The sequence below is a fragment of the Rhea americana genome, unplaced genomic scaffold (assembly GCF_003343005.1).
Source record: "Rhea americana isolate MKP2758 unplaced genomic scaffold, rheAme1 scaffold_62, whole genome shotgun sequence".
NCBI classification, from domain to species: Eukaryota; Metazoa; Chordata; class Aves; order Rheiformes; family Rheidae; genus Rhea; species Rhea americana.
In genome coordinates this window covers 2,298,194-2,315,343 of record NW_028186779.1, presented here as the reverse complement: position 1 = coordinate 2,315,343, position 17,150 = coordinate 2,298,194, and the positions used below count along the sequence as shown (strand labels likewise).

Sequence of the window (17,150 nt, the reverse complement as noted above, 5' to 3'; positions counted from 1 at the left end):
GTGGAATTCCTGAATGCTCAGTCTCCTTGAATATCCACACATTTCTAGACCTGTATTATTCTTGATTTTAAGTTCCTCTCTTTCAGTGCTTTGACTGTGGAGGATAAATCCCACTCCATCTGTATGAGTAAGGRTAGAGACACTGCTGTACCTCTGTTTTCCTATTTGTGAAATACAGAGAATAGCAGTTTCCTGTCCCATAAAGATGACTTTTGAACCTGTAAGCTGTTCTGTGATCTTCATAGAAGAGGTGTAGGGAAGTACAGCCTACATTCCAGTTTCCTTTTCAAGTTCATGATATTAACTTATACATCTCCACAAGCCAACTGGTGATCACCAAGGAGGAAAAAAACCTGCCCCAAACCAGCAAAGATTTATTTAATTACTTTTATTAAAATAAAAATATCATGCATTAATAAGCATTAGACATTTCTGAGAACTGGTAATATGAAGATTAAGACTATGTCATTTCTGCATAAAATGAGTTGGTAAAGCATGCAGCCTACGTATTGGAAGGGWCTGGATGGAAAGATGAAAATGAGAAAGGTGCTGTAGTGGCTTTTTTTCCCGTGTACAAAGTTCATCCATAAAGACAAAGAAGATTTAATTTACTAATCACGATACGAGGGACTTATCCAGGCTGAATGTGTACTGACAGTTCCAGCTCCTCTCTCTCTACTGTGTTGTCAACCCAATGCATTTTGCTTCTAGAGAACAGAGAGAGAACTCTTCCTTTTCCTCCCAAATGCTTCACAGAAATCTCCACTATGTTCAGGGCCCCGTAATTCCCTTTATCTTTGTCTGCCATGAATCTCACCCATTAGATTATTAAACACCATCACTCAGGGGCCCCTTGGGTTTCACTTAACTGGYTTTGCTGACATAATTTCTCTTTCTTGCTAGTGTAGTACAACTGTTCTTCTACTCATCTTTCCTACATTGCATTGAAATTAAAAGTTCATAGCTTTCCTATGCATTCCCACRTACTCCTTTGCTTCTAGTGGTACAGGCTACATTTTGCATGAGTGTGACTGCGGTGGAGATCTTGTTATTTTGCTTTTCCTTATCAGGAAGTCCTGCTGTGTCACTGTTGCACAGCTCACAATTATACAATTCACAAATGGCAAAAGAATGGCCTTAAAACCCATATGTCATGTGGCTCTGAACTTGAGGGATTGCGTTGACTGTGCTTCTATGTTTGTTATGAAACTGAAGTGAGAACCTGCCATGCACTTCAAAAGAGCAGCTTTTATTAGTGCCCTGATAAACAGCACCTGGGCTTTCATATTGCACTTCCAACGGTCAGAATTGTTAACTGTTTTATAGCTCACATTATGAAATTCCAGCACAGTTCATGGAGAGAAATCCCAAGTGTCCTGGAGAGAGAAAAGGGTCCTGCTATTACCTTTGCTAAGCTCTGGATAAATCCCCAAGGTGACAACTTTTACAAAAATCTACGTCCATCAGTAAAGAACCSTTAACGTGAGTTCTTCTCTGCCTAAAAACCCTACAAGCTAGCCACTGTGATTTCTTCCCCCCACATACAACAGTATATTACAATAAACGTTCTCCAAAAATTAAAAACAATTAAAAAGAATAATATACACCTCATTTTTATCGCTCAATATACAAACAATCTTTGATCAACAGTATAAACCATTAAACCATATAAAAGTCAAGAGTTTCTTATTGTACAAATAGTGCTTTCATAGTTGAGTAACTATATGACGCTGCAAGGGTACCGTCTGCATCTGTGGATATATTGCTTGATAGTTTATTAAAACCAAGACATTATTCCTTATACTCAATTGATTGCATCAATAGAAAGCAGCCTAAAATGGGCAGTGGATCCATAGGATCTCTGATTATTGCGAGGGATTTTCAAAATCACTCAATGTTAGCCTCATTTTGTACTCTCAATAAAATCAAATTAAACTTTCTACTAATTTCAAGGGAGGCCATGTTAGGAACCCAGGGTTAGAAAGGAACCTTCCAGGTATGTGACCMAAATCTCTTGTCATCCTAGGCAACTGCCTCACGTATTTACCTTTCTTAAAATACCATGATAACACTGACGGTGTTTGAAAATCCACACTGTTCAGCTAAATCRTGAGAGACTGGGAGGCTGATCTGGATAAATTCCAGAGCGACTGRAAGTAATGTACCGTATCAGCAAAATCACAAGTCCACAAGTCCAGCCATTAGGTCCACAGCTATGGCTTTCATTTCTGATTTTTCACCTTATTAATCAGAAAACACATTACTTCAAGGAGAGAGCTACAGAGAGCCCACAAAAGCCAAGCAGCCTTGCGTCCAGACAGCCCTGTCTGTGACAAAGCGCAACACGTACGAGGATGAGAGCGGATACGAAGGCCTCAATTTTGGCAGACCATGTTTGGCCACTGAGGTCCATGGCGTAAGAAGTAACGTGAGTTTTGCCAGCTAGGTCCCCCGTTCGCTCTCTTTGCTCTGGAAACCCTTTTCTCTGATGCTACTGAGAATTTGCTTGACTGCTAACTGAGGTGCAGCCTAAAATCTCCGCACTTCTCTCCCTGTTGCATTCAGCTTCCCATGTAAACGAATGAAGGACTCATTTGCGGTACCTCTTACYGACACGAATGAACCACAGGTCTCAGGCCGCAGTAATAGAGATGCTCTGGAAAATACACAGTGTCGAAAGCGGGCAGAGCATGTGGTGGGAGGTAAAGCCAGTCATGCAAGTGTCATGATTTCAACTCTCCCATGTAATTCAAGTAATACATAACCAGAAGTGTTATCATCTTAAACTCTCACTGCCTGCCTACACACTTCCTCAGTTAAAAAGCAGTTATCTAATCATGTATCATCTTCACAGCTTTTTATTTTTTCCTGATGCTGAGCCCAAACATAATGTATTTTTTTTCTTTTTCCTGTGTCCTTTTTTCGGTGGTGTGTGAATAGAGAATGAATCAAAGGACAGGCTCCGGATGTGGCCCTGAAGAAATACCAGGTCCTGATTTTTGGCTTTGTTTCCAATTGCCAGGCCTCATCCTCATGTCAAGCTCTCCAGGCTTAGTGGTGCTCTGGGCTGATCCCAATGAAGAACGGAGATCTATAGCTTTTTCCTGTAATGGGATGTTGTGGAAGTGGTGATCAATACCACATTACTTTAAAGCAAAAAAATAAGACATTATATCTTTGGTCCTAACGCAGCCCATTTAAAAAGCTACTTGAAGGTGTCTTTTTCTTCTTTTGTATAAACTTTTTTTTCTATTAATCTCTTTTTCTTAAAAAAAAAGACTCCTTAAAAAGTTGTATGCCAGAACCAACAAATAAAACTTACAAACAGGAAGCTAGAAATGGGATTCCAATATAAAAATGTGAGTTAGTGGTGATAAAACATTACAAAGCATTCTTGCTAAGTGTTACACGCACAGTTTGAAATTTCATCAATATACCGGTTTTCATCAGGAGGGAGGATCTGAGTCCATTTTCACACTTTGTCCTGATTCAAATGTTTTCTCACAGAGAAATGCGGGGTGTGTGTGTGTGTGKGKGGAATAAAAGCCAGAGTAACCRACTGCAACTGCTTATTTGGAGAGGCAGCAGTCATGCTAATAGAGGATGTTGAACTCTGAAGCTGAAAAATGAGCGCTTGTCAGGAAATGCAAAGTTTCTCGCTGACACCCTGAAGCACCCCCAGAGAGACCAAGGAACCCCCCGCCCCAGGCACCTGCTGATGGGAGCTGCTGAAGCCATCCGTGATCCTACTACACTCCTAGCTGAGACCTTCAGGCACGAGGAGGGAGGAAATTTGCCCCGCAGTCCAAAGGCAGAGTACTTCGGGTTTTGCACAGCAGTCTCCGTAGGAGTGCAGCAGATTTAGCTCTAAGCCAGCYGTTTGGAGCCATTTGTACATCTATTCCCACCTCCGCTCGGCAGTAAAAGCCAATGACTTCACTAACGTCCCTTGGGAAATCTGGCATCTGTAGCCRGTACGGCTGCACCCCTGCCCCAGCACTGTTTTCCCTACAAGACCCTGACCATATTTTCTAATGTCAGGGCTTCACGTGGCTAGCCGAATAAGACATGAGGGGACAGTAAATCACCTTTAAGCACTCCAAATCTATGATGTATGTCACCTATTTCAAACAACTCTCACTAGAAACCTCATCACGTTGTTRCCTGTCAGCTGGAAGCAAAAGCAAGCCACTGGGCTCTCCGATGAATTTGCTCTACAAGATGTACTGCAAAGGAAATTTCCCAAGACAGCTCCCTTTAGAGCAAAACCAAACAACCTAAGGCCCAAATGAAGTAAAGTACACAGATCACTGAAAAACATCAAGGCAGCATGACGACTGACTTATTTCCATGCACTTTGCAGTTATCAAAAGGCTCTGAGTCTGTAGCGCTTAAATTACTATTACAAAAATAGTTCTCTATTAACTGCTACACCAATGATTAAGAGATGCTGAATGCTCTAACTTACAAGTTGTGTCATTTTGTCTTCCATGAGAAATATAGTAAAAAGAACATTTTTTATTTATTGGTAAGATTTAGCTTTTAAAAGTGGCTGTGGCCTGCTACATTTCCCCATTTAGCTGTACTTCAAAAATCAGCATTTTATACCCACAGCTCCTGAGAGACAAGTGCAGAACTTTCAAGTTATATTTGGATGATGATTTATGTGAGATCTCAAGATGCAGCATGTTTATTTTGCTCATCTTTGCAAAAACACAAGATTCATGCCCCATTCAAGCAGCCTGAAATGCATACAACGCTGCGCCAGCAAGATCCCACGAGCACCACGAAACCGCTGCGGAACCGCGTTGGTCCTTCTGGGCACCCACGAGGAGCCTGCTGCCGCACCCTCTGTGAGCTACCACGGGAAAAACGCATCCTTTCAGCGGCATATTAATTTCTTTTCATTGGGGGAAATAATTTGGTAAATTGCTAATGTGCCTTAGCCCTGCTAGCAGCAGCCAGCGTAGCCCCTATGCCTCCAGCAAGTGCCGTGCCGCTGCACAGTCCCTCCGCTCCCAGCGCCACCGAATCTGCCCTGGAGGCAGTGGCCCACAGGCYACCGCGCACGGCCCACTTCTTATTTTTGGTGGCTTTCGAATCGCTACTGAGCTGCCTATTTGCAAATCACAGCTTAGAGGATGCCTGTTTACGAGGATTATTTTACAGTACTGCTAATCCCATAAATCTGGAGGCGTCTTGTACATTTGTATCATGGGCTTGTGGTTTCTGCATCCTCTCTCCTATGCTTCTCAACAGTGGACAGTACATTCAAAACAAAGAAGATTTTTTAGACTTACATTTCTGAGTTTTTAAATGAGTCTCCACGGTTCTAATGAAGAATTGTTACTGAATCCCTCATAAATTGTTTTAAAAAGGCAAGCATATTATTCTATATTAAATAGTTTTCATGCTACATAATGCTGGTGATACCTATTGGTACTTCTTAGTGTTTTTTTAAGATAACGGATTCAAATAATTAAAATATAAATAAATTATTCTGCATAATGGCATTAGATTCTCTAGGAAAACGCTGCACTTTATAACTTTCTAGTGTTTTGCCTGGAGTTGTAACAGATTTACCAAACTGATAAATTTTCCATAATTTCCATTAAAATATTYGGGGATTTTATATATATTTTTTCTGGGGCAGTGCTGGGAGAGAAGCGGCACTGCCTGTGTGTACATGTTGCACGCTGAGGAGAGCAGCACAACAAATCTGCTCTCAGGAATGCAAGGAGAAATCTGCTGTTAACTGAACGTGGGAACTAGACTCTAGTTTATGTTTTGAATACCAGGCAGTACTAATCAAAGTCAAACACTGCACCCTCCACAAGGCTGCGGCGGGGACTTTTGTCACTGTGACACAGATGTCCCAGACAGCACAACAGGACAAACCTTTGGATTTTGACCAAATACACTGCATTACCCCAGACGGCTGTGTGGCTGATGAACTACTGCACACGTACAAGCCATAAATGCATTTTACACTGCATTACTTTTCAAGGGGTCATTTCACATGATCATTCTTTTCCATCAATCCTCGACAAATCTGCAAAAACTAAGGGTTTTCTAAGGATTTTCTGCTTGATCCTAGACTCCAGATGCAGTATGTAAACTGAAGTACATACTGCAATATTCAAAACATACTGGCAGCATAAAATTGACAGTACCTTGCCCTTCAAAAAATACATATCCTCGGCAGCTCAGCTGCTTATGCTACCTCAAGCGAATACCTAGCACTTGGCTAGATCAGGGCATTAATACAAAAATCACCAAATGCGCCTTTCATTTCTGATCTAAAGACTTGGTTAAGATACTACTGCCAAACTAGTGGTGAGATGGTTCTAAATTGCTCACTAAATTCACACCTGAAGCATTTTACTCCCCCTAGGTCTGTACGAAACRTTAACGACGAAAGGCCCTCACGTGGCACAGGGACGGTCAGGCAAACAGCCCTGGCCCCTGCCCTACAATGATACAGGAATTGGCAGCAACTGCCTTGAAGTCGGTAAAGGGTAACGTGGAGGTGCTCCTTTTCTTTGCCAAATGCACGCACAAAAACGATTCCTGCTCTGAGCCACTTTAAGARGGGAGACAGAACTGCTTGGCTAGAGCTACCTGTGTTTCTTGCCCTAGTCTAGTTTAACGTGGTGTAGTTCTTGCGGCCCGTCTGTCTCACGAGTGCTCCAATTTGCCACCGTTTGCATTTCCTTGACATTTAATTAAAGTCTGTTAAATGTTATTTGACACTTCATTTTTCAGTTATGGCAACATCTTTAGCGATTTTGTTAAAAAAAGAAAATGGCATTTTTGACAACTCTACAGCTGCATAATGGATGAGAGAAAGTATCTCGTGTTTGACCATCAGGAAACAGACTAGTGAGCACTTTATAAACATTTATAAAGGGCTTTGAGCTGAGTTCCTCCTGTCAGTTTTTAGCAGTAGTGGTCAGAAGGTGATGTGTCTTGCCATTCGGTCCTTGTGCTAGTTTTCCCCAGAGTGATCCACTTCATACTTCTGTGAACAGAATCTCCCATACATCCCCCAGATGCATTTCTCCTGTTCATGCCAAAAAGTAGTATACAGAGCTAATTTGTAAAAACAAAAATCCAATGGTTTGGAATAGCTATTTATGTTCCAGGACTTTTGGAAAACTCTTCTCAAGAGTATTTTATAGCATCATTTTTTTCCTTGTTGATGATCTGAGCACCACATAACAGACCAGCAGTACAAGCATCTGATCTTGTAAAAGATCCAAAAATTCTGTTAGAAACATTTATAAAAATATGCACTGTAGAAAGGAATTTGACTGTACAATGTGTGCAGCTCTCAAATTCATCACAGAATGGCTTCTTACAATGCTACCATCTGAAAATGAAAGGAATGCATCCGCTATTTCTTCTATACAGGAAGATCTCACTCTATTCCAACATGCATCTGAATGCAGCGTACGGGCCTAAGCTATTACACGGAAATGGGCAAAGGAATCCCCCAAATCATATTGTCAAATGAGCTTCGCAATTTCAGCCCACAAGCTGGAAGGGAAAGATGTGCTCATTGATGCATTGCTGTTACCACTTGCTCTGTGCAGAGTCTGTTCTTGCAGCAGCCAGGTGATTCACCAAGAGTCTGGCTTGCCTCACTGCAAGAAGAAATTCTCTATGGTCATGCTGTGGCTTCAATGTATTCACTTTTTGGTGCTGCTACCCTTAAGTACTCTGGGTTTTCTGCTGCAGGAACTTTCAAGAGACCATTAGGTTTGTTTTCCTTCGGCAAAAAGTCCTGTTGATAGTCAGGATTGTCCAGGTTTATTTGGTGATTGCCCGCCTGGATCCAATACGGAGAGCTCTCAAAGACTGTTTTGCCTAGAGGAGACTGGTTGGTGTTGAGATACTCAGGGTTGTCCACAGCTGTGCTGTGGGAATTCTGGTAGCCCGAGTCTGTGGAGAGCTTTGAGTTTCCCGTGAGAGAGCAGTTGTTGTAGATCGGATTCTGGACCACTGCCACAGATGGTTTCTTGGGCATCGACTGGTTTACATACTCTGGAATTAAAAAAAAAAGAAGAGTGAGAAATGAAGACATACAACTAATGTGGCTGCTTGCATGATTTYACGTGTAGCTTTAACCCAGCTGCAGGCTACTTCTCATACACAGCTTCTCAGCTCTGCGCCAGGATTCGGAGARAGCCAAATGCCGTGACTGCCACTTCATGGCACAAAATGCAGTGCTCTGAAGCCAACCTACAGGAATTAAATTTGCAAAGCAGCAGAAAGATGACCTCAACCATGAGACAGCTAGATARATACTGCTGATTTTAGTGACATGTAGGTGGCTAAGTTCTGAAATTTCAGTCAGGGAGTTTAGCTGCCAGAAGCTCTTTCCATAGAAAAAATCTCAGAGATGAGAATATGCCTAGGAAATACAGGATGGGCAGTAACAGAGACTCCATGTCTCACTTGAATACCAGTCCTTGCTGGGTCTCCTTCTCTTTTCATCTGTATGTTTTTGTTGGTGGTTTTTGTTTGTTTTTTTTTTGTTTTTGTACCGACACAAGGCATTACGAGTGCGTAACCCAGCACCAGCTCCCTCAGTGCCCACCGCCTTGCCTTCTCCATAAGTTCAYGTCAAACTGTGAACTTCCCTCGTCGTATCAACATTTGAAAGCATTGAAACAAACAAAACTCTTTATATTGCAGAAATGGTTTAAGGGGTGAGAAGAGTTTTTAGAGGAGATTTTCTGAAGTGCAAGAATAGTAGAAACTTTAAATATACACACGTATTTCCAAAATCCCTGGCCAGATGGTGCACACAGCAAATACGAGGAATCTAGCAGGTGAAGTAACTGAAGTGAGAGGCTGTCAGAAGCAGACAGAAAAAGTACAAGAAGAGGAAATGTGAATGCATTTTCCAAAGGTGCATCCATTTTCCTGTTTACTGAGAAAAAAAAGGGGGGGAGAGTAGGAAGAGCTCTTTCTGTTCTATGGAAAAGGAAGGAAAATTGTTATATTGGAGTGAGAATCCTCAAAGATGTAACCACATGGCTCACCAGTGAATGGCCCTTAGGATGGAAAAACAGGAGAGGTACTCACCTGGAGCAGGCAGGAAGCTGTCATCTATGCTGTCCTCCAAGAAAGCACCTGTTGGGTCTGAACTATACCTCTGGGCAAAGCTGTCTTCCCTCACAGGGTGTCCCTGCTAGGTTGGAAGCACAGGTTCAGAAAATTAGTATTAAAGGGAGTGTTTTGTAGAAGTTGAGCCACCAAAACAAGTGAACAAAAGGGAAGGTGAGGTGGTTCAAAAGGAAAAGGATCTCTCAGTGCTGCTACTCCGTTTTCAGAGGTCATCACACTTACCCCATTTCTGTCAATACAGGTTGTGGCAGAATTGTTGCTAGTAGCACTCTTTTAGAGAGAGAGARAAAAAAATACAGAYGTCACATGAGAAACAGTTCATTCGAAAATTGCTTGCCTTGTATTCATAGATGAAAAGCTTCATACCAATGAACTCAAGAGTGGAGTCCGGGATGTTGAGGGGCTGTTGAAAAATCCCTGGTGTGGAACGAGATATTCGTCRGCATCCACTATATCTTCCATGTCTTCCTCTTCCATCAGGGTGCGATAAAACTTTGAATCCGTGGGGCTGGGCAAGTGCATCCTTTCATCTCCCTGTCAGACAAACCACCGTGCGAGAGGACTCTCAGACATCTTTCAAGTAAATCCTATCCAGTAAATCTGGTCTTACATTATCAATATGAGCTAAAAATTAAAGGAAACGTATTTCCTCAACTCATACTGAGGTTATTGACTGCGAGCTTTGTGAAATAGCTCTGTCACTCCACAGAGCACAGTTCTGCTCTGTTTCCTTTTACCATCAAAGCCAGAGAAGATGTTCAAGATCTATTCTGCAACTGCTCTTATTTTCCCAAATTGTTTTTCTTTCCACATCGAATTTCAGCAAACACATAATAGGAAATAATCCTTCACTGGCAGCGAGATAAACAGTTTAACAGATCTGCTTTAATTCTCTGAAGTGTAAAACTCTGTCATCTCAGTCAGATTTCGCTATGCCATTTTTATACTGGCTCTTTCAGTTTTAAGAAAATGCGAATGTATTAAAGAATTCGTTGTAGCACTCAGAAATGGTCTAGGCAGAAAAATTGATTCTGCTGGAACTGGAGGCACACCATGAGAACAGACGCATCTGATGCATGCTGTGGGCCCATGTGGGCTTCATTTATGGGGTAGCTAAGCAATTGAGGAAAACCTGGTATTTTGACCAGGCTAGGAGTATATTTTTATATGCACCACTAATTGATTTGGGCATCATCTTAAATGCCTATTGGACACCTGCCTACCATATTGGGTTCAGTACCTGTATAACAAGATAGCGTGGAGGGTCACGGGCCATTTTGGAAAACTCTGCTATCAGTTCACGAAACTTGGGACGGCTGTCRGCATCAATCATCCAGCCTGAAGAGACAACAGSGAAAGCAATGCACAAATAAAGTTACCTTGGCAATTAAATGCCGAGTTTAAAACAAAACCCAGCTGCTGAAAGAACTGCATCAAACATGGAACAAAGAAAGCAGCTGACCACACAAGTGGTCCATACAGTTAATTCACACCAGCCACTAGCTAGTGTGAATTTCTGCATTTAAAATGAACACCTTGCCGGTCCGGGAAGAACGCAGAAGGTAATTCAACCCCACGGTTGGAGAAGCTTCAGGCGAGGCTGTCCCCTCTCTTGAGGGCCAACCTCAGCTTGGGCAGGCAGGTCCCACTAAAATAATAAGGCACCAATCCTGAGGATAACTAGTGGGTGACCAGCTTGGATCAATTCACATTAAAACTGCTCTGAAACAACTTTTGAAGGAGGAGAAACAAACTAACTTCAGCAGGCCTTGGTGGACTGGCTGTGACTGGAGCATCCATGCCTTGCTGCATCACTTAATAAGATCAGGGGAAGTCTAAAGCAAAAACTACATTTTTATTTTTCTATTCCTTGTACCAGATATCTTCTAAAATTCTAAAAAAAMCAAACTGGGCACATTCTGAAAGATTAACTATATCTAAGCTCTCTTTAACTAGTAAATGGACTTTAACAAAAGCAAATCCTACAGCTTAGTGTGGATCAACGATAGAAAAGCCAGACATTCTTGTATCAGCTAACAGAACAGCTGATCTAGAGATTCTTGCATTGAAAATTAAAAATAACRAAGGCTAAGTTCAATGTGTCTAGGACAACTCATAAGAAATGGCCTATCCACAGTACCGGAGAAATGAAATGATAAARTGTCATCTAAAATCTGCTTTAGACAAAATCTCATCAGTGCAAGTGGCTTTTTGCCACGCTGGCAATATGATCCCCTGCTAAATTTTTCCAATGCAGTTCTTACCAATTAAAGAAATTCCTCTCACTTTTAGACAGAGGGGAATATTCGGGAGACTGCTGCTGCTGCAGAGGTAGCACCTACTACTTCTCAATTTATCTTTGAATTGCATATGTTTAAAGATAATTATTAAAAAAAGTAAAAAATTGTAGTGCAATAAAACATTTCAATTTATACTCTCTGCTTATAAAAGCGATGGCTGGCAGTTCTGTATTTCTTTAGGCAAAGCAGCTCTGCTTCAGCAAGGACAGCAGCTGTGAACACAGGGTGACCAGGGCAGCAAAAGATGTGCAAATGAATCCTCCGGCAGAAGMAAGCATCAGCCCCCAGATTCCCATGCTCTTGCTTTTAAGTCGAGGGGAGGGTTTTCCCAGACAGTGGTTTGGGGTCTGGACACTCCCGCCAGGCGAACGTCCCAGGTTAGGTGGCGCAGGTTCGGAGGCAGTTCCTGCTCCCCACCCCAGGAGAACGGGATCAGGCTCTCCTCTATGTGGGGCTGCCTGTCCCCATGGCGATCACCCCCTAAGGCAGGGGTCCTCTGAGAAGGTCTTCAAATGCCACCTAGTGGGCTGCCTACAAGCGTCCTCAGAAATGCTAATGCAAAGGGGCAGCAGATGTATATGGGRAGCAAAATAATAATCTGACTTTGGAGCAGCTGCCGTAGGGGAAAAGGGGACAAGATTTTGGGTGTCAAAGCCCTTTGCTGTGGCCAAGGGCAAAAARGCGCTTCATAACCCCTCTAGCTCTTGTGCTACTTTACTGCAGAAGCTGTGCGCCGAAAGGGAGCCATCCGAAATGGGGAAGGGAGGTTGGGGATGGRGGAATGGGGATGCACTGAGGAACTCAAGACCTTCCTGTGTGTCTGCTGTTATTATGGTGTCTTTGCTCACACCTTCAGTTAGCAAAGGGAGCACGTAACCGGCGGGTACAAATGCTGGGGGAAGCCTATCACCGAAGTAAGGGCAAGCCTGGAGGAGGAGGAGTCAGCATTAATTTCCTTTTCTAGAYATTAAACCAGGTATCAGGAAGAAGGGATGGTGTTATGCCAATTTATATGCCTTAACAGTCTCACTCGGTTTGAAATAAGTGACATTATCAGTCAGCAGTGTGAATAGTGAAAACCTGTTGTGACTCTGTTATTTGGCTGAATTAGTGACTAGCAAAACGAAATCCTGAGCTCCTGATGGAAATACGAGGTGCTGGAACCGACTCCAGTGTCACCACTCTTGTCATGTAATAATGTCTCCATGTAAGCATCAAGAGTACAGCATATATAAATGCAACACAACTAAAGCAATTGGCCTTATTGGACTGCATGCAAAATGCACTGAACTCACATTTGACCATGATCATATACACATCGATGGTACAGATAGGTGGCTGAGGCAAACGCTCGCCYTTCTCCAAGACAGAGGAAATTTCGCTGGCAGGGATCCCATCGTACGGCTTGGACCCAAATGTCATGAGCTCCCAAACTGTCACACCTGCAAGGTGGAAAAAGGAGACAGTGAGGGAGATTATCGCAGGAGCTGGGGTGCTTGGCCCAGGCGCGGACTGCGGTGGGAGATAGGGAGTAAGAGTGTGTCTTTCAGAGCGACAAGGGTTTGCCAAGACATTAAACTGCCAGGGCTCCATCCTGGAAAAGCATTTTCTGCCACAACTTTAATGAGAGACAAACAAATAAAACAGGTAGTAATCATCGTGATTTACTTAAAGTTTTTTATTCTCAACTAATACATTGGTGTTGAATAGCCATCAAACTTCCCAGCCTCACAGAAGGGAAATACAGGTTGCCAACTTGTGCCTCCTGCCTAGGAAGTGGTTTAAAAATGGAAGTTGTCTTTATGTTTAAAACAATCTCTTTGGAGATGAGCAACGGCAGTTTTTGAAAGTTTTCTAAACCAACTGCCTCCATGTCTTTTGCGGACATACCATGTCTTCTGCCATGTAGCTGTTATGACTGTCTGGCAGCTTAGGATACAAAACAGGATTTTGGATGCCAAGAAACATAAATGGATCAGCAGGACCAAAGACTATTTTGTCTAAAAAGACATGGGACCTGACCATCTGCACTAAGTATTTTCCAGGAATATAAGAGAGCATGAGTGGAAATTATGGAATAAGTTGCTCTGAAAAGTTTCCTTTATACTATTCTTTCTTTGAGATTGGCTTATGAACCATACCATAAAATGAATCCTCTAAGGAGGTTATTGGTTCACTTCCCTTTTAACGGTGTCCTCTCCGGTATGCTGGGATTGCATACATCCTGCTGACGCTCTTGCACTGAAGCACAGGCAGGTAACGACTTTAGGCTAAAGCCCTGACCACTGCAACAAGACAAGTTTGTGTCCTCACCTGAAGTAGTGCCGCTGAAGACAGCAGAGTTACACTGACAGGCAGCACGGCTGGTGGTTTTAAGTCTTTTCTCTAGTTAYGTGGCTTTATTGTCAGTCCAGTTATACCTATTTCACACTAAGGTGCTGAAGAAAAGCATCAGAACTTCAGCAAACGCAGCATAATCTCCTACCTGCAGCTCCTTTCAGGAAAGGGCTCCTGGTGGTAAAACATATTCTGCAAATCACCTTACCCCTCACTAGCATTCAATTTCATGGGAATTTTACTTTTGTTAAACAGGCAATTTTGGCCCATTATTAATGTTTAATCTCTCTAGGAAGAAAAAAGGGAATAAGCTGTGTGGAGGCACTAGCAAATCCTGCAGTTGTTCTAACGCACGCACAAGAATTACAACTATGTTGTTAGACTCACCATAACTCCAGACATCACTTTGATGAGTGTAGATCCGGTGTAAAATTGACTCCAAGGCCATCCATTTAATAGGAACCTAGGAAGATTTACAAATAAGCCACATCACACTAACCCAAAATTTATTAGCAATATTTACCACCAGGTGGTGTTTAAACCAGTAGTTTGGTTGCAGAAGGGGGAAAAAAAATTAACAACATAAGTATCTAAGGGAAAGAGCAGGCAATTGTCTAAGCCCTTTATTATTGTTTTCATTTCCTATGCTGAACCTGGGAACTTGTGCAATATTCAGCTTATTAGAAACTTCTCTAATAAGTTAGTTTTGCAATATCTTTTAACAGTCAAGTTGCTCTTTTTTAATGTTGTCGTATCATAACAAGACACAAACACAATCCTAGGCTGTATGACGAAGACTCATCTGTGCTCATATGGTTTCCATTTATGGTTTCTGCAGTATTCACAAGCAGCTTCTCCTTAATTTCTCAGCAGGACACATTCCCTCCATCAGCACGTAGTACAACATGAAGGCATGTTGAACCAAGTCTGACAGGTCTTTCTTCTCCTATAAATATACAGCATTCCCTTTCTCTTCATAAACGACACAACGTTATTGGTGTTGGCTACACTGGCGAATTCAGGCATGCTTTATGTTTTTTAAATAATCTTGTTTTTTTCCCAGACATTCTGGGTGGGAATTTCAAAAGCATGCGTTGCTCTGCTACCTCTGCTCCCGCTGCAGTCACCCTGGCCTGACGCTGCTTCGGCTGAATTCAGAGGACTCCCRCAGGCTTCAAAGACAGCAAGCTGCGACTGCAGCTGAGCCCTTTGAAAACCCCACTCCAGCTTTCCTGTTTTTCAAATAAAGCCTCGCGTGGACGCACAAACACCTCTGTCCCAAGGAGCCCGCAGCGGTTCGCTCACTGGCGCGTTTTACCTTGCCTCCCTCCGCGTGATACTCTTTCTCATCGGCRCCAAGCAGTTTCGCCAGCCCGAAGTCCGTAATTTTCACGTGTTGAGGCGTTTTAACCAGGACGTTCCTGGCGGCGAGATCACGGTGCACCAAGCGGCGTTCCTCCAAGTAGTTCATTCCCTGCAATACGACATACTCCGGGTGGGCATCTCACGAGCACGCCTGGGGCTTTTGACACACAGTCAAGTTACCAAATTCTGGCTGCTCTGTTGTAACTGCACACGCGCTGCCATAAACATGCGGTAACCTACGCCTCTTTCCAAAAGAAACCCCAGAGTAGCTGTTTCGAATTACATGATGCTTATTGCAGAGTGAAGACTTACACATGGAGAAGTTGATGCCTGTGGTATTGCCCCTGCAGGAACTTTTTTGCGGGCCTGTATTCCAGTGGCATGATGGAGAAAAAAGGGACAGTTTTGCAGCTGGTGTAGCAGGGGATGCAGTTCCTTTGGGATTTCACCCACAAAACAGAAATGCAGGATAGGGCTTTCAAACAAGGGGACAAATCCAGCTTCCTGCTAAACTCGTGCAGCCCCAGTGGCTGGAGGAGAGCACAGCACAGAATTTAACTAGCACCTTGGGCATGCATACAAGCTGACTTCCTGCGCACAGGGAGTACTTTGACGTTACTGGCCTGGGAGAAGAGTTCAAGCGAAAGGGAATTAATCATTCGGAGCTGCTGATTTTGTGTCTCGTTACAGTTCACTCTGACTTGTAACTGCTAAAAATTAGGCAGCCCTCTGCAGAGGTRGTAAAAGGAAATAAAAAATAAAAAAAWTCCTTTATGGCAGAGTTCAGAGTTGCATCTATTTKCAAGTTCTGCTTGAAAAGGYGAGTTCTACCAGTTTCACTACCTCCCCTGGTTAGACTACATTTGCCGTTGCATACGTGCTCCTTCGATACAGCTGCTGCTGCAGGAAGGGTAAGACTTTTCTCCAGAGTGACTGCAGAGCTCTCAGACAGATAAAAYGGTTAATTGTGCTGGTTGGACTTTTAAGGCATGAACCCAACATCTCCATTGCTGACCACAGAGATTATTCTCCTTTCCCTCAACTCCAATCTCTTCATGTATGAAATCAAAAGTTCAGGATTTCTAAGTTTCCTGCAAGATCCTTTCTAAAAACCACAATTATTCCCAGCTGATAGGTTTCTGCTGGTGGTGGTTYATTTGTTTGTACGTTTCTGAAGAGCGAGTTGTTAGCAAAAAAGTACTTCTAGCCTACAAAATTAACAACAATATGATCCTATTAATGTGATGACAGAGCACTGGAGGGAATAGTGCTCTTCCACCCTCTTCCCGAGCCCACTGTTAACCYGGACCACCATCAAATCCTCCCTGAAGCTCCTGAGCAGAGCTTCACCCATGCAATGAGTTTGTTTTGGATGTTGCCAAAACAAACCACCCAAACAAACTGGCACAAGGCCACTATGAGCATGAATTTAATTATATAAATATATCTTTAATGAGCAGAGCTTCTGATAAAAAAATCCTGAGCCGCTGACAGAAAACAGACTATGTTAAAAAAAAMCCACTCAACTTAGCCCTGTAGAACAAAAAAACTTCCTGCTAAACATGTAGTGCTGCAGAGGCTGGTTAAGACTCAAAGCTGCTGAAAGGCAGAGTATCAGTTTCACATTAAGATATTTAAGACTCGGGTAGCTAAAACACTTGTGCACATGTATAACTGTACACAGAAGATACTGAACTGCTCATGCCGAAAGTTCAGCAGACCTATAATTGTGTGCAGGCTTGGGATTTAAACCATTTTTGATCATTAAGCGTGGAACTAATGTGTTCAAAGAGTTACTGGACAATGTTTCTGCACATGGAGCGTATGTGCTTTCTGTTCTAACATTTTGTCTGAAAGACATAAGTCTGTGCCTCAGTGAAAAGTAAGGTTTATAAATGATACAAAGAAAAATTATTTCAAAGCCGCAAAAACAGAAACAAAACCAAATTTCTCTGGGAACTATTCTCCTGCTGGTTAGTTACCAGACACAAATGTATTTCCTTCGATTCTCCC

The 17,150-nt window shown here is 42.7% G+C and overlaps 1 protein-coding gene across 2 annotated transcripts in view; it reads right to left on the bottom strand.

Moving 5' to 3' along the window:
- Positions 1-373: 373 nt before the first annotated feature.
- EGFR (epidermal growth factor receptor) overlaps positions 374-17,150 on the bottom strand; it is a 160,931-nt gene continuing 144,154 nt past the window's right edge. The window contains exons 21-28 of one of the 2 annotated variants that reach the window (XM_085320228.1): positions 15,091-15,246; positions 14,160-14,235; positions 12,731-12,877; positions 10,376-10,473; positions 9,502-9,669; positions 9,358-9,405; positions 9,094-9,199; positions 374-8,046 (exon numbers count right to left, since the gene is read on the bottom strand). In XM_085320228.1, the coding sequence (XP_085176354.1) occupies positions 7,670-8,046; positions 9,094-9,199; positions 9,358-9,405; positions 9,502-9,669; positions 10,376-10,473; positions 12,731-12,877; positions 14,160-14,235; positions 15,091-15,246 (1,176 nt within the window). In that variant the 3' untranslated portion in view covers positions 374-7,669. The remainder of the gene's footprint in view (positions 8,047-9,093; positions 9,200-9,357; positions 9,406-9,501; positions 9,670-10,375; positions 10,474-12,730; positions 12,878-14,159; positions 14,236-15,090; positions 15,247-17,150) is intronic. The other variant, XM_085320229.1, reaches the window with a different exon arrangement.